Source organism: Myotis yumanensis, unplaced genomic scaffold (genome assembly GCF_028538775.1).
Source record: "Myotis yumanensis isolate MYYU_CA2020_CCGP unplaced genomic scaffold, mMyoYum1.0.hap1 SCAF_23, whole genome shotgun sequence".
Taxonomy (NCBI): Eukaryota; Metazoa; Chordata; class Mammalia; order Chiroptera; family Vespertilionidae; genus Myotis; species Myotis yumanensis.
The window spans coordinates 7,334,434-7,358,992 of record NW_027223774.1 but is presented as its reverse complement, the minus strand read 5'-3'; the positions used below and the strand labels follow the sequence as shown (position 1 = coordinate 7,358,992).

At 43.1% G+C, this 24,559-nt stretch overlaps 2 protein-coding genes across 2 annotated transcripts in view; both read left to right on the top strand.

The window, feature by feature from the left end:
• The first annotated feature begins 256 nt into the window (after positions 1–256).
• LOC138999471 (zinc finger protein 613-like) lies at positions 257–23,352 on the top strand. The gene is given in 10 exon segments (XM_070401591.1): positions 257–354; positions 5,378–5,585; positions 7,513–7,639; positions 7,909–8,001; positions 13,376–14,985; positions 14,987–17,770; positions 19,044–19,182; positions 21,611–21,738; positions 22,250–22,345; positions 22,556–23,352. Coding segments are annotated over 5 exon segments (1,917 nt in total). The 5' UTR covers positions 257–354; positions 5,378–5,570; the 3' UTR covers positions 15,059–17,770; positions 19,044–19,182; positions 21,611–21,738; positions 22,250–22,345; positions 22,556–23,352.
• Positions 22,259–24,559, top strand: part of ZNF614 (zinc finger protein 614) — a 65,081-nt gene continuing 62,780 nt past the window's right edge. Inside the window, exon 1 of the mRNA XM_070401590.1 lies at positions 22,259–22,345. The gene's annotated coding sequence lies outside the window, so the exon portion shown is untranslated. The remainder of the gene's footprint in view (positions 22,346–24,559) is intronic.

The following is a 24,559-nucleotide window of genomic DNA, read 5'->3' as shown; positions in this document are numbered from 1 at the left end:
GTGAATGCCGTTTGTTTACGGGGTTTTAAAGCGCCGAGAAATGAAGCCGTTCGGTGGCTTTTCGCCGTCCCGAGCCTTCGCTGGCGGTTCGGGTCCAAACGGCTATTTCGCCTTTTGTACGTCAAGTGGTGGAAAGATGGCCGCTCCCTGGATGCGAGGAGGAAACGGGCGCGGACATTTTCTCCGTGGAAACCGGAAGTCCAGGCGACGGTGCGCCGCACAAATGCCTCCGACTCTGTTCGGTCGCCGCAGACCGGCGCGTAGGCTGCGCGAGGACGCACGCGGCAAAGAATTCACGGAGGTGCCGCTCGTGGAAGGTCGCGGAGACCCCGTCTCTGTGTGGAGCTCTCGGAGGTACAGGATGGAAGGATCGCGGTGTCTGAGTGCGGGTGGGAGGGCCGTGGCGTCTGCGGGGTGGGGGATGCAGCCAGCGGGAGTCTGTGGTTGGGGTGCCTGTGGGGCCAGCCCTGCGGGATGCTGGGGGCAGTAGGGAAAGGCCGGCGAGGTGCCCGGCTGACGGTCCGTGGCCATGGCTTGGTTGGTGTCTGCGTGACCGAGGACTGCGGTGGGGACTGGGTTTTGATCGGGAAGGCAGTGTCTGATCGCATTGGGGGTCTAAGATGCGGCTCAATGACAGGAGCCGGGGTCACGGTCAGCAACCCGGGGTCTGGGCTCGCGATGATGCTGATGGACAAGTGACCAGTGTTTGGGAAGGTCCAGATGTTTCATGCGTTGGGGGGGTTTGTAAGAGCCGAAGCTGGTGGTGGGTGGGTGGGGTGAGTTGCAAACGTACCTTCTTTGCAAAGCTTTGGGCTTCCCCCCCGCCCCCGACCGCATCATCCTGACCTGAAAGCTTGTAGGAGGTGGACGATTCAAAGCGCATCTGAAAAAGTCAGGCTGCCACTAAAATGAGGATTTTGCCCTTCCTGCAAATTTGTGCGTCACACACACACACACACACACGTAAATATTTCCTTTTAGCATCATTATAGCACAAGTAAAATAGCACTCAGTTCCCCCAATTCAGTTCCCCAATGGTCACCTTTGTTGAACTGTTCATAGATGTTTGTTTTAGTCTTCATTTTTCTTTTCTTTTTTTTTTAAAATATATTTTTATTGATTTCAGAGAGGAAGGGAGAGACAGAAACATCAATGAGAGAGAATCATTGATCGGCTGCATCCTGCATGCTCCCTACTGGGGATGAGCCCACAACCTGGGCCTGTGCCCTTGACTGGAATTGAACCTGGGACCCTCCCCTAGTGCCCAGGCGGATGCTCTATCCACTGAGCCAAACCAGCTAGGGCTAGTCTTCATTTTTCTATGCTTGATTTGCACAATTCCAACAAATCTCTGATAATTTGCCTCATCACTTAATTTCATATCATAAATATTCATATGACAAACAAAATGTTTTCTTTAAATATATATATATATATATTAAATTTCTGTTAACAGTATAACAAGAGGCAAATCCATGCCATTATGACTGGAATCACTCAATGTGTACATTCATTTAGATGGAGCTTAAATACTTAAATATTCAGTCGTCACTTTTAAGAACAGGTTAGGATTCTGCATTTACTAAGAATGTGGCTCCCTGTCCCTCATCTTCACCTTGACTTTTAAATTTTTTACCATTGTGAATGGTGGTGTTTTTTTTTTTACTTTTGACCTTTTTTGTTCTTTTCTTTAAATTTACTGTTACATAGAAGAGCAATTAAGTTATTTTATTTTGTTCCTGCTCACCTCACTGAACCCTTACTATTATGAGCATCCCTGTTCCTCATGATTTTATTATGAAAATTTTCAAATATATAGCAAAGTTTAAAGAATTGTACATTTGAACCGTACCCCGGTGTGGCTCAGTGGTTGAGCGTGGACCTATGAACCAGGAGGTCACGGTTCGATTCCCTATGAGGGAATATGCCCGAGTTGTGGCTCAATCCCCAGTGTGGCGTGTGCAGGAGGCAGCTGATCAGTGACTCTCTCATCATTGATGTTTCTATCTCTCTCTCCCTCTCCCTTCCTCTCTAAAATCAATAATGTGGGGTGCAGCTACAGTGTTTTGGATCCAATAGGTTCAAGCCTTGGACTGAGGAGAGGGCACAGCCCTCTCATGGCCACGTGCAAGTCCCAGCTTGGAGGGCAGATCTCTCCCGGCACAATTATAGCCAAAAGCTGTAGTTGTGAGCTTGAACCTATGGTCCGAACGCGTGGCCCCAGGTGCCTGAGTGATACAGTTCAGGTGCATGTAGTTGAGTAGGATTGAAACCCAGGAGAATGTTGTAAACATTTTGATCACGCCCCTACTTTGCCTCGTGGCATCTGCTATAAAATAAAGACCAGCTTGTGGGTGCTGTCTCTCCATCAGAGAAGCAGTGTCCCACCGAGACCCAGCTTTCATTCTCTTGTCTGTCTTTTCTAAGCCTTTCACCGCCCCCACTCAAGGTCACTGACCAGGCTGAGCTGGCATGGCACATAAGGCGCCCTGGGGCTGAGTATGCCATGGCCGCGCCGGCTCGCCACACAATAAAATAAATTTTTTAAAAAGAATTGTACATTTGAATACCTATATGCTTGGGTTTTATCATGATTTTATTGTGTTTCCTTTACTACATATCTATCCATGTATCACAACTCTGCTTGTCCTTAACCCATCTTTTTACATTAAAAAAAATGTATTTCAAAGTAAGTTGCAAACATTTATACATTTCCCCCTAAACCTCCCAGTAAGCATATGATGAGAGTTCTATTAAGAGCTTTTTAAAAATAACAGTTCTATTAGTCATATACCACACAAGTTACCCGTTTAAATTGTACAATTCAGCGGTTTTTAGTATAGTCATAGTCATATTCAACCATCAGCACAGTCAATTTCAAACATTTCACCACCTCAAAAAGAAACCATGTGCCTTCTAGTTACCACCTCTGTCCTTCCATTCCCCCATATGTAAGCAGCCGCATTCTTTGTGGTCTCTATAGATTTGCCTGTTTTGGACATTTCATATAAATGCATATAACGTGGTCTTTTGTGACTGGCTTCGTTCACTCGGCATCATGTGTTGGAGGTTTATCTATGTGGTAGCGTGGACTCCTTTTTATGCCTCAATACTGTGCCATTGTGTGGATAAGCACGTTCTGTTTATCCCTTTATCGGCTGGTGGATATTTGGGTTGTTTCCACATTTGGGCTCTTATAAATAATGCTGCTATAACATCTGCGTACAAACTTTTGTGTGGGCATGTTTGTTGGTTTGTTTAGTCTATTTTTATTGATTTCAGAGAGGAAGCAAGAAGGAGAGAGAGATAGAAACATCAGTGACGAGAGCGAATCATTGATCGGCTGTCTCCTGCACGCCCCCTTCTGGGGATCCAGCCCGCAACCCGGGCATATGCCCTTGACTGGAATCAAACCCGGGACCATTCAGTCCACAGGCCGACACTCTGTTCACTGAGTCAAATTGGTTAAGGCTGTGTGGGCATGTTTTTACTTCTCTGATATAATCCCGGAGTGGAATTTCTGGATCATATGGTAAATGAATGAATAAATAAGTAGAACAACAAATCGATGTTTCTCTCTCCCTCTCAATCAGTTAATAGGCCTAAATAATAGTTTTACATCAGCTTTGCATGTGTTTGCCATTGAAATATTTCCTCCACCTTAAAGACTAAAGATAGATTACTTATGAGTAGAGGAGCAACATATAGATAGATAGATAATAAAGGAAACAAAGGCATGATAAAACCTATGTGATAGGCATATAGGTATTCAAATGTAAAATTCTTTAAGCTTTGCTATATATTTGAAATTTTTCATAATAAAATCATGGGGAGCAGAGTAGCTCACAATTACGAGTTCAGTGAGGTGGCCCAGCCGGCTTGGCTCAGTGGTTGAGCATCAACCTGTGAACCAGGAGGTCATGGTTTGATTCCTGGTTGGGGCACATGCCCGGGTTGCAGACTCCATCTCCAGTGGTGGGGCATGCAGGTGGCAGCCGATAGGTGATTCTCATCATTGATGTTTCTATCTCTCTCTCTCCTCCCTTCCTCTCTGAAAAAAAAAAAGAAAAGAAAAAAAAAAGAAGAGTCCAGTGAGGTGAGCACTGAATATGTTTAATCGTTGGATGAACTGCCAGACATTTCCATTGATTTCAGAGAGGAAGGGAGAGGGAGAGAGAGATAGAAACATCAATGATGTGAGAGAATTGTTAATCGGCTGCCTCCTGCACGCCCCACACTGGGAATTGAACCTGCAACCTGGGCATGTCCCTTGATTGGGAATCAAACGGTGACCTCCTGGTTTATAGGTTGAAGCTCAACCACTGAGCCATGCTGATTGGGCTAAAAGTTATTTTTGATACATGTTTACTCAAATCTCTGAAACTCTGACTCTTGATTAATCATGTTAGGGAATGCCTTATCATTTGCTTCCTCTTCTCTATTATTGATTATTCTTACTTGGTTCTTTATCCAGTGAGTGGGGTTTCATTTCCAGAATGGTAATAGATAATAGTGGGTTATACTGCGCATCCTTGCCTTGCTCTTGGCTTTAGAGAAAGTATGTATATGGTTTCACTGGACATATGTAGGATGTATTGGATTTTTCTCACTTGATGTTTTGACGTTGCTGTTACCGGAAGGGTTCTTGGAGCTGCCTGCTCTGTCATTTCCATTCTAAGGGATTTCCCATCATAAAGTCCTCTCTCTCTCTCTCTCTCTCTCTCTCTCTCACACACACACCCACGCACGCACACACACACACGTTGGTACTTTTTAAAGAGATAAACTGATGCAAATGCAATTTAAGTGATATCCTTTAGTCCCTCCCCTTCTTTCCTCCCCAGAAATAACCACAGTCTTGAACTTGTCTTATATAATGCATGTTCTATCCTGTTACAAAGTGTGTATATATCCACAAACAATAGTCTTGCTCTATATGCTTTAACTTTTTTTCTGTCTGTTTTCCTTTGTATCACATAATGATTAGTGAAAATGCTTGACTTAGTACATTTGTCTTTACACTGAAGTGTGTTTACAATGAGTTGTACAGAGATTTCTGAACCGATACATGAACACATGTAATATTAAAGAAATAGGTGTCCGGATCCTCGCCTTTTATATGTCTCTGTCCAAAAATATATGTGTGAGACGTCCCCTGCCGTGGGGGCATCGCATTGTGCTGGTTCTCCTTTGCCCTCACAGAAGGAACACATACTGCCCACACCTTCAGAATCTTATGTTTTATTGCTCCAGAGGGTAACAGCCTCCAGAGCAACAGATAAAGGGACAGACGGCCTTGAAATCAGCTGAGTGACAGTAGCAGGGACAGCATCTGGACCCAGAGGAAGTGTACACTCAAAGCGAATTTACTTTTCAGCCCGCAGGTCCCGGCTCGAGGAACAAGATCTACCAGGTGCCCTGAGGAGGAGGTCTCAGGTCCTGGATGTCGTCATTTGTGGGGACACCACTGACCAGAGTCTAAGATTTCTATCCAGAAATTTTGAGCAGCTCAAGAAGAGACCAAAGACACAGCGTCCATCTTCCCGGCCATTTCCCGGTAACAGAAGAAAATGATTAAGGACCAGGTGACTCTGGGTTTGTTTTATTCTTTCCTTCATTCTGTGATTGATTTCTGGAGGACTTGAAAACACGATTGAATTAAATGGAACAGCACGATTTGTGCAGAAATAAATTTAGCCCCTAACTTCAACATTAAGGCAAAATAGGATGAGGAATGTATTGTTCCCGGGAGCCTCCCTAAATGACTAATGTTGGAGCATAGTGTGACTGGAGCATCGTACGGGTTCCATGAGCTGTCACCTTCTGTCTAACATCTCTGACAGCCCTCACGGCCAGAGAGCCATGGTGAAAACAGGCTGTTCACTGACAGAGGGGACAGCAGGCCCTTCCTTGGAGGGTGTCACTCTATGTTTCTTGACATTTAGGTTTTAGGTCATTTAAAATACTTTAATATATTTTAAATTAATTTCAGAGAGGAAGGGAGAGGGAGAGAGAGAGAGAAACATCAATGATGAGAGAGCATCATTGATCGGCTGCCTCCTGCACGCCCCACACTGGGGATCGAGTCCGTAACCCGGGCACGTGTCCTTGACTGGAATCGAACCCAGGACTCTTCAGTCCGCAGGCTGACACTCTCTCCGCTGATCCAAACCAGCTGGGGAGGACATTGTTTATGGTTCTTCCTAGAGCTGAGATATTAGACAGTGTCGTTAACTTCAGCTTTCCTGTTAATGCAATGTGGGGCTCCTCAGAGATCCCTTTGAGAACAGACCACGAGAGCTCAGCGGGCACAGGTTTTCATGGGACCATAACAGTGAGACCCATCGACCCAGCCATACTGCAGTGAGGATTAATCTAGAAACAAAAACTCAGTGGCCTAAGAAAATGGAAGGATTGCATGGCACTCAAAGGCCCTGTGTGACCACGTGGCTGAGCTGGTGTTTGAGGTCAGGTTTGGCAGTAGGCAGTGTGGAAAGTACTGTTGTCTGCGAAGGTTGGGGTCCCAGAGGCTTTTCTTTAGTACATCCTCCTCTCTAAGGTAGAACACTTTCCTGTGTTCAAAGCCACTTCCTACTGCCTCATCTCTTATTACCTTCCAACCACACATCGTTGTATATGTGGTCCGTCGTTGGCCGAAACGTTGTTATGTAGCACATGACTATATTTGTGTTTCTTGAAGGTTGCTGTTTACTTTCTTAGTTTGCTTAATGACTTGAATAGTCTCCTGTTCTTAGATGTTAGACAGATGTTTTGGGAAAATGCTTTATTTCTCCTAATGTATAAAATATATTTGTTTAATATGTAGTGTCTTGTAATTATACTGTCTACATTTTTTTTTTTTCTGGATGATTCTGATGATGGCTATCAAGATTGACAGTAAATGTAGGAATGGAATATGTGTTAGTTACCTTGATATTAGTAGTATATATTTAGTGCCTGGCAAATATGTGCCTTTAAAAATATATATACATATATATTAAATGCAAATGCAAATATTTCTGGTTTGAGAAAGGATTTAGTGACTACTTATTACATAAATACTTGATTTGTAGAATGATGGTTGACTGCATGATTACAGAATAGTTTACTAGAGATTGATGTTGAATATGGATAGATTTTGCTTCTATAACAATGTAGTTTAAAAAAAAAATCAAAACAGCCCTAGCTGGTTTGGCTCAGTGGATGGAGTATTGGCCTGTGGACTGAAGGGTCCCGGGTTCTATTCCGGTCAAGGGCACATGCCCGGGTTGCAGGCTCAATCCCCAGTGTTGGGGGGTGCAGAAGGCAGCCAATCAATGATTCTCTCTCATCATTGATGGTTCTATCTCTCCCTTCCTCTCCGAAATCAATAAAAATATATTTTTAAAAAAATCAAAACACTTAATATAGATGTAGCCCATATGGTTAAAATGAGCAGAACAACTTTCTTCACATTCCTTCCCTTTCAATAACAAGAGAAACACTCCTATTAAACAGGACCTGTTATTACAGGATCCACTCACACTGGAGGATGTGGCCGTGGACTTCACCTGGGAGGAGTGGCAGCTCCTGGGCCCTGAGCAGAAGGACCTGTACAGGGACGTGATGTTGGAGACCTACAGCCACCTGGTGTCACTGGGTGAGGACAGCTCCCCTGTGTCACTCAGAGGGGTGGCCTTTCATGGCTTCTGAAAGGTCTGGAGTGTCTGTGATGCTCTGAAGTAGTGGATGAGTCTCAGTCCCCTCTCTGGCCCCAGGTTAGAGGGTATGATGTGCCCTAGTACAGAGGACAGCCTTTCCTCTGCTGAACTGCAGGCTGCATAGTTCCTGAGGTATAACATTCTTCTGTGTTAGCACACCAAAGGCCGTGTCAAAGAGCCTGTCTCTTCTGTCACTTCCCATGAACAGGGTATCCAGCCAGCAAGCCAGACACACTGTCCAGATTGGAACGAGGGGAACCATGGACAAGAGAAGGTGGACTCCACAGTGGGATCTGCTCGGGTGAGTGAGAGAGAGCCAGCAAGGAAGGCGGCCGGGGAAGTCCTGGTCCATTCGTTCAGAGGTGTCACAGCCGTGAGGTGTCTGAGGACACGTACACAGAGCCTGCACGAACCACCCATAAAGGAAAGGAGTTCTCTTTCTGTAGGTGTTTAGAGGAACAGGCCTCTTCTTGGACTTGATCCCTGTTTGTTCCATTGAGGTCTTGATTGTCCCCCCACCCCTGCCCCCCGCCCTGCTTTTTCTTGCAATTCTCAGTCTCACCATCTTGCTTCCCCCAGGAACAGTACCTGTTCCTTCATTTTCTTGCTCGGAAATTCCACCTTCCATGGCCTCTGTTCGAGGAGAGATGTGTGATGTTAGCACTGTCTTCTGACTACAGCCCCTTCTCGCCCCGTTGGATAAGGTGGTTTTCCCTTCCTAACACCCGCCCCCATCTTTGATTGGGGGTTAGGATTTTATTTTATTTATTTACTTACTTTTGTTAATCCTCACCCAAGGATATTTTTTCTGTTTACTTTTAGAGAGAGTGAAAGGGAAGAAGGGAGGGAGAGAGAAACCTTGATGTGAAAGAGGCACATCAATTGGTTGCCTACTGCTTGCTCCCCGACCTGGGCCGGGGATGGAATTTGCAACCCTTGATCGGAATTGAACCTGAGACCCTGCGGTGCACAGGCCGACACTCTGACCACTGAGCAGCAACAGCCAGGGCTGCATTCATTTTCTTTTTTCTTTTCTTTTTTTAAAAAATATATTTATTGATTTTTACAGAGAGGAAGGAAGAGGGCTAGAGAATTAGAAACATTGATGAGAGAGAAAAATCAATCAGCTGCCTCCTGCACACCCCCTACTTGGGATGTGCCTGCAACCAAGGTACATGCCCTTGACTGGAATCGAACCTGGGACCCTTTAGTCCACAGGCTGACGCTCTATCCACTGAGCCAAACCAGGTAGGGCTGGATTCATTTTCTTAAAGCTTTCCTTTTCCTTATGATCGTTTGATATCATTACTCCCAGCTAATCACAGCCATGCCAGTCATATAAGATGGACATGTCTCTTTTGTCAGTGACCTCCATCATATGGTGTGATCTTGCTTATACAGTTTGCTTCCCCTCCTTCCCCGCTAAACTCAGGGTCAACTATATTTAAAGGAGCCTCCACAGTATTTTCCACACATGAGAATCTTTTCTTGGTCCATTGCTTTAAATCCTTTTTGTTTGCGCTAAATGTTGTTGGATATCCTGTTACACGCTGGCGCTGCCAGCCATGAACACTGCCTCCAAGATAATGCTTTGCGATTTTATTCTAAAAGAAGAAGACATAAAATTCATCAAAATAAGTCTATATAAATAAGATGTGGCGAGGTGAAAAGTGCTGAGAAGATCAATCAAACAGCAAAAGGGAATAGTGTGTGAGGGGGCTGGGAGCTCTGTTAGCAGCCAGGAATCTATTAGGTCTTCAGTCATCTGGGACGGGGAATGCCTCTTCGGTGAAATGCCTTTAAGCAACTACATGAGGGATGCGAGCAGGTCCGTTGAGTGAATTGCGTTCCAAAGTAGACAAAATAGCAGATTCAAAGGCCCAGGAAGAGCCTCAAAGAAGCCTGTGTGAATACAGTGGGGTGGGCCAGAGGGACCGTGATGGAGATAACATGGAGATAAGGGCGATGTGGTGGGAGCTAGATTTTGGAGTGAACAGGTCATGTAGGACATTTGAGGAACTTGATTTTTAAAAGTAATGAGGTGTCCCGGCTGGCATGGCTCATTGGTTGAGCATCCAACTATGAACCAGGAGGTCACGGTTCGATTCCCTGTCAGGGCACATGCTCAAGGTTGCGGGCTCGGTCCCCAGTGTGGGGTGTGCAGGAGGCAGCCGATCAATGATTCTCTCTCATCATTGATGTTTCTATCTCTGTCTCCCTCTCCCTTCCTCTCTGAAATTAATGATTTATATATTTAAAAATATATATATAAGTATATATATAAATAATGAGATGAACAAACATTTGAGAGGTTTCAGTAGAGGAGTGACAGGATGTAATTTATATTTAAAATGATCCCTGTGGCTACTTTGTAGAAAGTCGATGGCAGCAGGCAGAGGTTGAAGTTTGAAATCCAGTTAGGAGCCTATTTGTAGTACAAAGCAGAGCACGTGGGTAGAGAGGGTGAGGGGTGGTCAGCTCCCGAATATCTTTTTTTAAAAAATATTTTTATTGCCCTAGTTGGTTTGGCTCAGTGGATAGAGTGTCGGCCTGCGGACTGAGGGGTCCTGAGTTCAATTCCGGTCAAGGGTACATGCCCAGGTGGCAGGCTCAATCCCCAGTAGGGAGTATGCAGGAGGCAACCGATCCATGATTCTCTCTCATCATTGATGTTTCTCTCTCTCTCTCTCTCTCCCTCTCCCTTCCTATCTGAAATCAATAAAAATATATATTTTTAAAAATCAGCCGAAACCGGTTTGGCTCAGTGGATAGAGCGTCAGCCTGCGGACTGAGGGGTCCCAGGTTCGATTCCGGTCGGGGGCATGTACCTGGGTTGCGGGCACATCCCCAGTGGGAGATGTGCAGGAGGCGGCTGATCGATGTTTCTAACTCTCTACCTCTCTCCCTTCCTCTCTGTAAAGAATCAATAAAATATATTTTTTTAAAAAAATAAATAAAAAATAAAAATCAGTGATGATAGAGAATCATTGATTGGCTGCCTCCTGCCCCCTGCACTGAGGATTGAGTTTGCAACCTGGGCATGTACCCTGACCGGAATAGAACACTGACCTCCAGGTTTAGAGGTCGATGCTCAACCACTGAGCCACACCGGCCGGTCAGTGCATGGTTTCTCAATACATGTACCAGGAAGGACCTCTTCTTCTGAGAGTGTTTTTGTTAGCGTTGGAATTACGGCCTGGCTAGTCTATGTATAATGCTGAAAACAGGCCCTCTTGATCCTAGTTGGTGAACCACAGCCCTAATATGTGCCAGAAGAGGTTGAATTGAATGAGAAATAAAGTCATACATTTTAGGAGTAAGATTTTAGTAACAAATACAGTCTGCATGTAATAGGTAGATGTTCAGCTTTTGCTACAGTTCAGGGCTGTGTCAAGTCAACATGAACAGTAAAGACGGGATACCTTAGAGATTTAGGGGAAGCTGTTTACAGTGACATAGAACGGGGGAATGATAGTGTGATAGATAGGAGGCATGTCTAGGACAAAATGAAGATGAAGGACAAAGAATGAAGGTATCAAGTCAGAAATGTGCACTGTCAAAAGATTGGCCTGAAACCTGCCACTTGAAGGCCAGTTTTAGAAGGTATTTGTAGGGGAACTGGTGGAGTGTCAACATGGATAAATGGGGTAGTTGTTGGTAATGGAACTTTTATTTCCAGGCCAACTGTTGTGGATTTTGTTAGTAATTGGGTAGAATGATGAGGTTTGCAAGTTTGATTTATATTGTCCTTAGATATATTCCTAGAAGTGTAAAACCCAAACTCTTAATGTTACATTAACTATAAACTTGATCCCATGCCTTTATCTTTCAGTCTATACACTTTCTCAAAAAATGATCTCATTCAGTCCTCTGACCTAATATAATATTTACAACTAATGATTCCCACGTTGCTATCTCCAGTTAAGACCTTTCTCAAGATTTCTGTATCCAGTTGAGTTCTTCGTGTCTGTATTGGGTATCTAAAGGCCACCCGCAGGTTGATGTGCTTTGGAAGTACACACTTGATTTCCCCACATTGTGAACTTCAATAATATTCCTTTTCTCATGAAAAGGCACTACCCACCGCCCTGGCCGGTTCGGTTTGGTTGGTTGGAGTGTCGGCCGCACACCAAAGGGTGTCAGGTTCGATTCCCGGTCAGAGTGCATGCCTGGGCTGCGGGTTCAATCCCCAGGTGGGGTGTATGGGGGAGGCAGCCATTCAATGTTTCTCTCTCCCCCTTCTCTCTCTTAAATCAATTTTAAAAAAAAATTTAATGAAAAGGCACTACCCACCTATTCAGTGCCCCAAGTCAAATAATTAGGAATGTTACCTGATTCCTCATACGTATTAACTGCCCTGTATTGAAACTATGAGTGAGCCTCATCTTTTTCCTCTCTCCAGATTATATCCTGATTTCTTCCACTGTGCTTTCCATTGCTCCCTCAAGCCACTTTCCACAGCTTGTACCTGTCTCCTTTATCATTGCTTGCTGGTTCACTTTCCCCTAACCAGAATGTATGTTCAGTGAAAATAAGGACTGTTTCTATATGCTCATGACCAGCATAAGGCTTGGTGTATATTCATCATTTAACCAGGATTTATGGATGTCTGAATGTGTCCCACATCATTTTAAAACATATATCTATCTCTGTGCTCAAGTGCTAATAGTAATTTGATTTGATTTTACTATCCCAGCATGCTTTACGGGGTCATTAGAAAGCAAACAAATTTATATTTACTCAATTTTTTAAATATATTTTATTGATTTTTTACAGAGAGGAGGGGAGATAGTCAGAAACATCGATAAGAGAGAAACATCAATCAGCTGCCTCTTGCACGCCCCCTACTGGGGATGTGCCCGCAACCAAGGTACATGCCCTTGACCAGAATCGAACCTGGGACCCTTGAGTCTGCATGGCGACGCTCTATCCGCTGAGCCAAACTGATTAGGGCTATTTACTCATTTAAAAAAAATTTTTTTTTTATTTCAGAGAGGGAGAGAGAGATAGAAACATAAATGATGAGAGAATCATTGATCGGCTGCCTCCTGCACTCCCCCTACTGGGGATCAAGCCCGCAACCCAGGCATGTGCCCTTGACCGGAATCGAACCCGGGACCTTCTGTTCATAGGCCGACACTCTGTTCATTGAGCCAAACCAGCTAGGGCCCCCCTTTTTATTTTTAATCCTCACCTGAGAATATTTTTCCATTGATTTTTTTTTTAGGGAGAGTAGAAGAGAGAGGAAAAGACAGAGAGAAATATTAATGTGAGAGAAACACATCGATTGGTTGCCTCCTGCATCAGCCTGGACTAGGGCCCAGGCTGGGAGGAGCCTGCAACCAAGGTATGTGCCCTTGACCGGAATCGAACTCGAGACCCTTTGGTCTGCAGGCCAACTCTCTATCCACTGAGCCAAACCGGCTAGGACTGTATTTACTCATTTGGAATGAATTATACCTTATTTATACAATGACTGTTTTTACCTTTTATTTTCTTTGTTTATATTATTGTATTTTAACCTTGTCTAAGTGATAACAAACACATTTGCTTGGAGTTTCTTTAAACTGAGATCAGCATTATCAATAAAGCGTCAGTCTTCACAAAGCTGTTAGTAAAATAGTTTTATTCCATACTAAGCTCATGGAAAGGTTCATTCTTCTCTTCTTTCCTAGAAATCAAGAAAAACAATGGTCACCTACAAAAGCACTTGCAAAATCAAAGATGTCTAAAGAGAACAGAACAGTGCCATGAACATAATGCATTTGGAAACATCATTCATTGGAGTAAAAGTAATTTTCCTTTAAGGCAAAATCATGATACATTTGACTTGCATGGGAAAGCATTGAAATCGAATATAAGTTTGGTCAACCAGAACAGAAGCTGTGAAGTGAAGAACCCAGTTGAGGTTAATGGACATGCAAAGCATGAGCAACATCATACTGAAATAAAATTTCCTGAATGTGTTAATTCTGTAAACACAAACTCCCAATCCCTTAAGGCGCAAAGGACTCAGAAGATAAATAAACTCCATGTATGCTGTGAATGCGGGAAAGACTTCATCAAGAAGTCTCGCCTCATAGATCACCAGAGAGTTCATACGGGAGAGAAACCTCATGGGTGCAGCGTATGTGGGAAGGCCTTCTCCAGGAAGTCCAGGCTCACTGAACATCAGAAAACTCATATAGGAGAGAGACGGTACGAGTGCACCGAATGTGACAAAGCCTTCCCCAAGAAATCACGGCTGCTCACTCATCAGAAAACTCACACAGGAGAGAAACCCTACGTTTGCGATGAATGTGGAAAAGGCTTCATCAAGAAGTCTCGGCTCATTAATCATCAGAGAGTTCACACAGGAGAGAAGCCGCATGGATGCAGTCTGTGTGACAAAGCCTTCTCCAGAAAGTCCAGGCTCATTGAACATCAGAGAACTCACACGGGAGAAAAACCTTACGAATGCACGGAATGTGACAAAACCTTTCGCTGGAAATCACAGCTCAATGCCCATCAGAAAACTCACACAGGAGAGAAGTCATTTATATGCAGTGACTGTGGGAAAGGCTTCATCCAGAAGGGCAATCTCATTGTACATCAGCGAACTCACACGGGAGAGAAACCCTATATATGCAACGAATGTGGCAAAGGCTTCATCCAGAAGGGCAATCTCCTAATACATCAACGGACTCACACTGGAGAGAAACCCTATGTATGCACTGAGTGTGGAAAAGGTTTCAGCCAGAAAACTTGCCTTATATCACATCAGAGATTTCACACCGGAAAGACTCCCTTTGTGTGTACCGAATGTGGCAAGTCTTGTTCACACAAGTCAGGTCTCATTAACCATCGGAGAATTCACACAGGGGAGAAGCCCTATACGTGCAGTGACTGCGGGAAGGCTTTTAGAGATAAGTCGTGCCTCAATAGACATCGAAGAACTCATACAGGAGAGAGACCCTACGGGTGCTCCGATTGTGGGAAAGCCTTCGCCCACCTGTCATGCCTGGTGTACCATAAGGGAATGTTGCACACCAGAGGGAAATGCGTAGGTTCCGTCAAGTTGGAAAACCCTTTTTCCAAGAGTCACAGCTCAGCTCACTCGAGTGACAGAGTACAGGAGAAAACCCCTGTTGATGCAGTGACTGTCCGGACGCCTTCAGTGGCAGCTCAGATTTCATTACACATCAGTGGGTTCCTAGCGGATGGGAACGTGGCCACTGTGGGACCGCCAGGTGCCAGAGGCGCAGCCTCCGCAGATAACAGAATTGGCACAGAGAAACCTTATGAACGCAGGGAATGTGGGAGTACCTTCAGTGGCCAATTATGTCATATTGTATGTCACAGAAACCACACAGGAGTAAACTGTGATGCAATCAAGGCGGAAGACTCTTGAATAAAACATTCTAGCTCGTTATATGGCTTACAAGTGTCTGCTAAGACAAGTGTGCATACAGACTGGGAGAGCCTTTCGTAGGCCTTATCTGTGCTGCTTCATGTGTCACATGTCATGAGTGAGCTTCTGGTTGGTAGAAATATAATGACCGTGGGAAATCCTTTTCCAGAAATAAGACTTCAGTAGGTGGTAGCGGGTTTACACAGGAGAGAAATTGTTGGACCTTTGAAGGCAGTGATGGTGGCAGGGTTGTCTGCCTCACCCACTGGCAGAGGAAACCCAAGAAATAAAACTCTGAGGACAATTAACTGTGGAACATCTTCGGCAAAATATCGGAAAATGCATGAAGCAGATAAGGCCTGTGAAAATGAAGAAGACTTTAGGGACTTGCGTCACAATTCTAACATAATTATACATCAGATAATAGACACAGTGTACATTGTAGGACAATATACCTTGAATCAAACTCCTAGTTGATATGTCTGTGAGGACTCCTTAATTTAATGCTTTTTTTAAAATGTATTTTTATTGATTTCAGAGAGAAAGGGAGAAGGAGAGAGAGATAGAAACATCAGTGATGAGAATCATTGATCAGCTGCCTCCTGCACGCCCCGTACTGGGGATCCAGCCCACAATCCAGGCATATGCCCTTGGCCGGAATCCAACCTGGGACCCTTCAGTCTGCAGGCCGACACTCTATCCACTGAGCCAAACTGGCTAGGGCTAATGCTGCTTTTGTAAAAAATTATTTTTATTGATTTCAGAGAGGAAGGGAGGACAGAGAGAAATATCAATGATGACAGAGAATCATTGATCAGGTGCCTCCTACTGGGGATCAAGCCCACAACCCAGGCATGTGCCCTTCACCGGAATCCAACCCCGGACCCTTCAATCTGCAGAGTTCTATCCACTGAGCCGAACCAGCTAGGGCAGGACTCCTTAATTTAAAGGAGGTTGTCTGTGTTGCACCCTCCCCCTATTGGGGCATGAATCTATTTTCTCACGTAGGAACATTATATGGTTAGCTCTTGCATTTCTTCAGTTCTAAATTTATCCCATTTGTATTTTAGAGGACTGAAATCCTTCAAAAGGAAACGGTACATTTATTTCTACAGTATAACAGCATGTTTGGATGCGCTAACTTTATAAACATTACCCGGGAACAGAGCTCAAAACTCATGAATAACCTGTCAGCCACGCTTTAGCCCAAAAGATAGTTTCCCATCCTGTGCGTGCACCACTCAGAAAAACATTAACAACCATTTCCTTTATCTGATACTGTTCTAGGACCTATAGATGATGGTGATGAACTAAAAAAGTTATTGCTACCTTTGAGCTAGCAATTTTTTCTTTTTCTCTTTTTCCCCTTTCTTCCTCCCTCTCTCCTCCCTCTCTGGCTTCCTAGCTTTGGCTGCTAGCAATTTTTTGAAAGGTAGATTTCATGCATATAGCAGTTTTACTCTTCAGCAAGTATAATCAGAGGACATATACACTTTGTGTTAGTTGAAAAGGATATACTAGTATAGCGAAAGGAACAAAGGATCCTGATAATTTCTTGTTCAGGATGCATTTTGTTATTTGGAGGAGGGAGGGATTCATTTTACTGGTACACACATAAAATAGAGTATGGGTACTTTTTAAAAAATGTTCATGTCTTACCTTCTACCCAGATGATAAATTCCTTGATATAGTTTATAGATGATGGTGTATTTCCCAGAACATAGCAAAAAAGAAATGAATTATGTGTAGAATTGAAAGATGAATGAATGAGCTAATGAACTAATCCAGATTATTTTTGTCACTGAAAGGATGGAGCTGCTGGAAAGAAAGTCTAATGATCGGTATTCCTTTTTTGTCCCTCTTTTTAATTTTTTAAAGTTATTTTTTTCATTTTTTAATTTTTTTTAATAAGGATCAGTATTCTAAGAAACATAAAAAAAAAAAATCCTGGAAAAAGGCTCCTGTCAGAATATAAAAGGGAGCAGATCAGAGAAGGAATAGGATCTGGAGAATAAACCCAATTAATGGAAGAAAATAATTTCACTAAAAATGGAGGACAGAAGGTGAAATCCTTTGGATGTCTTAGAGAGACACACTTCCATTTGTCCACAGGTCTCTGATCTTTTAAGAGTTGCTACCATTTCAAAGATCCCAGTTACTCTGATGTGATGAATTGAAACAAATTATATCACTCCTCACTCTCCTGGGAATGGAGTCCTTGTCCCTTCTATACTCAGGATTCTTTCTCTTGATCCAGTAAAGATACCCAGCTTAAAAAACAGTGAGTCCTTCTTATAAGGGAAAAAAGAAATTTGCCATGAAGTGGCTGTCTCATAATTGAATTCCCAACTCTGGGTCTTCGAGTAATTCATGACAACATGTTTATCTGAGTGTTTGCACTGTGCCAGGCACTGTTGTAGACACGGGATACCCTGGAGAACGACATTTGCAAAGTAATGGCCTCTAAGAGAATGCATTCAGGTGCTCTTCAGCAAAGAATCAGAAGTGGCTTCTTCAACTCAGACTTCATCCTCTTTACTTCTTGTCCTGCAAGTCTGCACATCCTATCATGGCAGTCAGTGTCTTTCTCACTGAAATCGTCAGTCAGGGTCCCGGAATGGACTTCCCTGAGGCCTGAGGACCAGGTGCGGAACTCACCTTTCAGAGGTTGGCATTGCAGGTAAATAAATGTTCATGGTATAGACAATTTCAGATTGACCTCTTTAAGAAGAACATACCAATTTGTATCGTCTACTGCTTTACCCCTCATTTTCTTTTATTATTATTATTTTTAAATATATTTTTATTCCAGAGAGAAAGGAAGAGGGAAAGAGAGATAGAAACATCAATGATGAGAGAGAATCATTGATTGGCTGCCTCCTGAACGCCTCCCACTGGAGATTGAGCCAGCAACCCAGGCATATACCCTTGACCGGAATCAAACCTAGGACCCTTCAGTCCGTAGGCCGATGCTCTATCCACTGAGAAAAACTGGCTATGGCTCATAAAAATTATAGCTGTTATGAAGTGTGCTGCTTGTCAGACATTAACTGTATATTTAATTATTTAGTTCTCAAATGCTCTATTTCCATCTTCATGTATTATAGGGGAACATTTGCACAGCGGGTCCTTGAATAATGTTTTGTTCAGGGTCCTTTATAACATTGGACTTAACTCTTGTTTATTTATATGAACCTGTGGTAAATAAAATCTGTTTCAGTAGATATTGTTTGGCTTAAAGTCACAACCTATCGATGACATTAAGTGAGGACTTACTGTCTACAAGTCATCATTCTTTTCTCCTTAGTACCTGTAGCCAGATACTGCATACAGTTGTATGTGGCCAAAACTGCGAGTACTGAGATCAGGGTTTAGGGTTTTCCTGGGGTCACTCTGCCTCGTATGGCTCAGTGATGGAAAACTAGAGTTGGGGGTGGTTGTATTAGTGGGCTAGGGCTGTCATAACAAAGTACTACAGACTGGGTCACTTAAAAGAAATTTATCCCTCACAGCTCTGAAGGCTGGAAGTTCAAGATCAAAGGTGTCATCAAGGTTGGTTTCTTCTGAGGCCTCTCTCGTTGGCTTGTAGATGACCATCTTCTGTCTTCACATGATTGTCCCTTAATGTGTGTCTGTGTCCTGATCTCTTATGAGGACACCAGATTGGATCAGGTCCCATCCTAACGACCTCATTTTAACTTAGTGACCTCTTTAAAGAACCTGTCTCCTACAAAAAAATAAAAAATAAATAAAAAAAAAAGACCCTGTCTCCTAACACAGTCACATTCTAAGGTACTGGAAGTTATGACTTGCACATATGGATTTTGGGGAACACAATTCAGCCCATATTTGTCCGTGGTATTTGTCAATAAATGCCATTCAAGTTTGGAAATTTTTATCGGGCTTACTACTGGAGCTCACACGTCATCAGTAAACAGTGGTGTCTTTTCCAGGTCTGACTACAGGGGATATGGTCAGTATCTGGGGAGGCCCATGTGTGTCTGTGGTTGAAAGGCTGAAGCTATGGAGGCCCAGGACCCCTGTGCTGCTGGGACAGACCTGATGAATGTTACTTTCCCTTCAGTCTTTCAAGTAAGTCTAAGTTCATTATATATATGTTATATATATGTATATATATATATAATTTTATTTACTTAAATATATTTATATATCTACATATATAGTACTATATATATATAGTTTTACTTCCTGAATGATGGGGGTGATAGAGCTGCTTTTGTTCTAATAAGGTGATTCCTTGATGGGGGCTGGTTACAAGAAAGACCAAGCTATAATTAGAAGCTTGGAACTTTTATTTATTTATTTATTTATTTATTTATTTTTTAAAAATATATTTTATTGATTTTTTACAGAGAGGAAGGGAGAGGGATAGAGAGTTAGAAACATCGATGAGAGAGAAACATCGATCAGCTGCCTCCTGCACACTCCCTACTGGGGATGTGCCTGCAACCAAGGTACATGCCCTTGACCGGAATCGAACCTGGGACCTTTCAGTCCGCAGGCCGACGCTCTATCCACTGAGCCAAACCGGTTTGGCGAAGCTTGGAACTTTTGAAAAAATATATTTTTATTGATTTCAGAGAGGAAGGGAGAGGGAGAAAGAGAGAGAAACATCAATGATGGGAGAGAATCACTGATTGGCTGCCTCCTGCACGCCCCACACGGGGGACCGAGCCTGAAATCCAGGCATGTGCCCTGACCGGAATCGAACCATGACCTCCTGGTTCACAGGTCAACACTCAACCACTGAGCCCCGCCAGGCAGAAGTTTGGAACTTTCAACCTCATCCTCTATACTCTGGGGGAGGAAAAGGGCCTAGAGAATTAGTTCATAATCAGTTATTCATTTAAATATATGTATATATGTAATCATTTGACTCTTACTATATATATGAGATACATATAATAATAATAATCATTGGAATCTTATCTTTAAAATGTATCCATGAATGGATAATTTTTTAAAAAGTAAAGGCAACATATATGCATATACTTACTATTTATACATTATGTATATATTAGCAAACAAGGACGTTCCCTACTGTATTGCAGGTTCCCTCAGGGTTGATAATATGTGAGGAGGACTCTCAGCAAACTTGCTGTCCTCAAGGTTACGTTTATCATAGAAAGGAAAGAGATTGAAATCAAAAGATAAAGGTAAAAGCTACACGCCCCAATGTGATTTAATGTGATTTAAGGTGGGGGCTATGGATTATATGGTGTCACATGGAAATTGGAGGGGCTGGGGACTAAGGCACAGTGGGACTCACATGATTGAGTCCCAATAAAGATTGGACATCGGTTTCAGTTGGGCTTCCCCAGCTGGCAGAACTCCCCACCTACTGCCACACGCCTGTGCCGACCGAGAGAGGAACAAGGCCCATGACGCCCTTGGGGAGGACAGCTGGACACTGCCCTTTATGCCTCTTCTCTGGGCTGATGCTAATCTCTAGCTTTGAACTAGGAATGAACCCCAACTATTCTGGATAATTTCTAGTTCACTGATTATCCCTTTCAATACCTCCAATGTGCTTTTTAAAATATATATATATTTTTTATTGATTTCAGAAAAGAAGGGAAAGGGGGAGGAGATAGAAACATCAATGATGAGAGAGAATCATTGATCGGCTGCCTCCTGCACGCTCCACACTGGGGATTGAGCCCGCAACCGAGGCACGTGCCCTGACTGGGCATCGAACTGTAACTTCCTGGTTTATAGGTTAACGCTCAACCGCTGAGCCATGCTGGCCAGGCTAATGTGATTTTAACATGCATGTGTATGCACCTGATTGTCTCTTTAGTTTCCTTTTCTTTAGACATATTAAAATATTTTATTCCTTACAACATTTTATTTTTTTTATTTATTTATTTTAAATATTTTATTGATATTTTTACAGAGAGGAAGGATGAGGGATAGAGAGTTAGAAACATCGATTCAGCTGCCTCTTGCACACTCCCTACTGGGTATGTGCCCGCAACCAAGGCACATGCCCTTGGCCGGAATCGAACCTGGGACCCTTCAGTCTGCAGGCCGACACTCTATCCACTGAGCCAAACCGGTTAGGGCTCCTTACAACATTTTAAACCCACTTATTGAACATGTTGTATTTGAATAACTGTTGTCTCTGCCACCATTCTGATCCACCAAGCCTGGGAAGGCCCTTAATTAATTGTAATACTGTGTTTTATTAATCTTTATATCACCCACATATGTATCCTGTTTGGCCAATTGGTGCACATATACAGATATATGATTGATGGTTAGCTAGAGGATGTAATGGCTGTGCATTTTAGAAATATCTAATTTGTTGAAGACTGAATTATAATAGAATATTCTAATAGTACTTTCCTTCATTCCTACAATTTTTTTTTTTTTTTTTTTTTTTTTTACTTTTTAAACTGTTTGTACTGATGCAGCCTGTATGGTGGAAATAAGCAGAATGACTTCCTTTACATCCCTTCTGTATGTCAATAAAAGCGAAACACTTCCAATTAAACAGGACCGTGTTAATACGGGAATTGAAGATGTGGCTTTGGACTTCACCTGGGAGGAATGGCAGCTTCTGGACCCGATTAGGACCTGTACAGGGACGTGATGTTGAGAACTACAGCCACCCGGTGTCAGTGGGTGAGGACAGCTCCCCTGTGTCACTCAGAGGGTCCCTGGTCAATGGCCTCTCCTCCTAGCTGCTTCAGAGTCTCTGTAGTGCTCTCAAGTGATAGATTCTCAGACCCCTCTCTGGCTCCAGAAAAGAGTTTATCATGTTCCCTCTCCTGAGAGAAAAGCCTCCACTTTGCAGATGTGAAACTGTAGAATCCTTCAAATGTAGCATTTTCCCATCTTGACATCCTAGCCCAGTGATGGCGAACCTATGACATGCCTGTCAGAGGTGACACGCGAACTCATTTTTTGGGTTGATTTTTCTTTGTTAAATAGCATTTAAATATATAAAATAAATATCAAAAATATACATCTTTGTTTTACTATGGTTGCAAAGATCAAAAAATTTCTATATGTGACACGGCACCAGAGTTAAGTTAGGGTTTTTCCAAATACTGACACGCCGAGCTCAAAAGGTTCGCCATCACTGGCCTAGCCCAATGTCATGTGCTGGTCTTCTGTCATTTCCTATGAACAGGGTATCAAGCCAGCAAACCAAACACATTCTTCAAGCTGGAATGAGGGGAAGAACCCTGGACAATAGAAGACAAAACCCACAGTGGAACCTGTCCAGGTGAGAACCAGCAAGACGGGTGGCCAGGGAAGGCATATGCTAGGCAGTCGGAGAAGGTGCCACGATGTGAGTGAGGAAAGCTAAACAGCAGCTCCTTGGAGTTTAGAGGGAAATACACCCTTTTCTTCTCCTGAGATCTGATCCCATCTGGTCCCTGTTTATGTACATCTTGGATTTTTATTGTTTGACAAGTACTTTTTTTTCTTTCAGCTCATCTCTTTTGTTCATTGCCACCGCGCCTCTTCCTATTTCTCCTACCTCCGTTGCTATGAAAGTCCACCTTCCAGGCCTCGTTCCAAACAGAGAGTTGAGCATCATCTTTAACGAAAGCATTTGGGAAATAGTGATTTCCCTTCCCAACATTCAACCCCATGTGGAATGCTATGCCCACACCGCAACCTGATCTCTGTGTTTATATGTTTCTTAGCCTCTTGCTATAGACTAAATATTGGTGTCCCCTGAATATTATATGTTAAAATCCTAACCTCAAGGTGATGGTTTTAGGAGATGGGGCCTTTGAGAGGTGATTAGGTTATGAAGGCTCTCACCAGACACTGCATCTGCTGGTGCCTTGATCTTGGACTTCTCAGCCTCCAGAAATGTGGACAATAAATTCCTGCTGTTTTGTGTTACGGCAGCCTGAACGAACTAAGACACTTGTCTTTGCCCCTCTCTGAAATTGTCCAAAGGTTCTGTTTTCCATTTCTTGCTCTGTTCTCATAATTCTTACATCTTTCCTCCATTCTAATAAGTTAAGCTATTATTCTCTATAAAGACTCCTAAATTCACATCTCCCTTAATGTTTTCTGATTTGCACACTTGTCCCATGTATTTTACTGTCTCCACAGACACTCGTGACTGAATTCAGACTTTTTGTTCAAGGAATGAAAATCATCTTCCCTACAAGAAAATTTCTTCCACCTTCTTTTTCTTTTTTTTTTTTAAGTTTATGATCTTCTAACAATTTAGAAAGATGAATATTTAATAAAGTAGTTTAAGAATGAGCAGTTGTGCCCGGCCGGTGTGGCTCAGTGGTTGAGTGTTGACCTAGGAATCGGGAGGTCGTTGTTCAATTTCTGGTCAGGACACATGCCCGGGTTGCAGGCTCTATCCCCAGAAGGCGGCATGCAGGAGGCAGCTAATCAATAGTTCTCTCTCATCGTTGATGTTTCTATCTCTTTCGCTCTCCCTTCCTCTCTAAAATCAATAAAAGTTTTTTTTTAAAAAAAGAACAGTTATGAAGTAGGGAGTTAACAAAAAGATGGTGCAGTTGGAAGATCCAAGAGAGTCTGATTCACCAGAAGTAGAACAAGAATGTCTTTCAAGAGAGATTTAGCTCTGAAACGTAAACATTATCTGCAGTTGTCATTTCATGAAGTAAGATATGAACTGAGGGACAGGTATATGATGATAGTGTTTTCTTCCTATACAGAGTGTGCGTGTTGAGAAACTCAGTGTCTGTCTGAATATAAAAGGACTAGGATTCTCAGGATAAGTAAAAGTATGATCTCTTTGGTTCAATTGGAGGAAAGTATGGGAAATAAAGGAGGTAAACATCCCCTTGGGATATATTGTAGAAGAAGCTTATTTGTATTTTATTGTTCACAGGCTTATCATTTTTAAGAGTTGCCGTCATTTCAAAGATCTCATCTTCTCTGTGATGTGCTTCATTGGACATGTGATTTTCCTATCTTTTTTTTCATTCCTTCTTACTCTTCTGAGTGGGGCTCTTGTTCTCTTTCCTCTACCCCAGTGGTTCTCAACCTTGGCTGCACATTAGAATCACCTGGGAACCTTTTTAAAATCCTGATTTCTGGGCCTCATCCTCCGGAAATTCTGTTTCTTTGTTACTAATGTTGTGGTCTCACCCCATAACAAAGAAACAGAATTTCCAGAGGATGAGGCCCAGAAATCAGGATTTTAAAAAGATTCCCAGGTGGCCAAAACCGGTTTGGCTCAGTGGATGGAGCGTCGGCCTGCGGACTGAAAGGTCCCGGGTTCGATTCCGGTCAAGGGCATGTACCTGGGTTGCGGGCACATCCCCAGTGGGAGATGTGCAGGAGGCAGCTGGTCGATGTTTCTCTCTCATCGATGTTTCTGGCTCTCTGTCCCTCTCCCTTCCTCTCTGTAAAAAATCAATAAAATATATATATAAAAAAAAAAGATTCCCAGGTGATTCTAATGTGCAGCCAAGGTTGAGAACCCCTGCTCTAC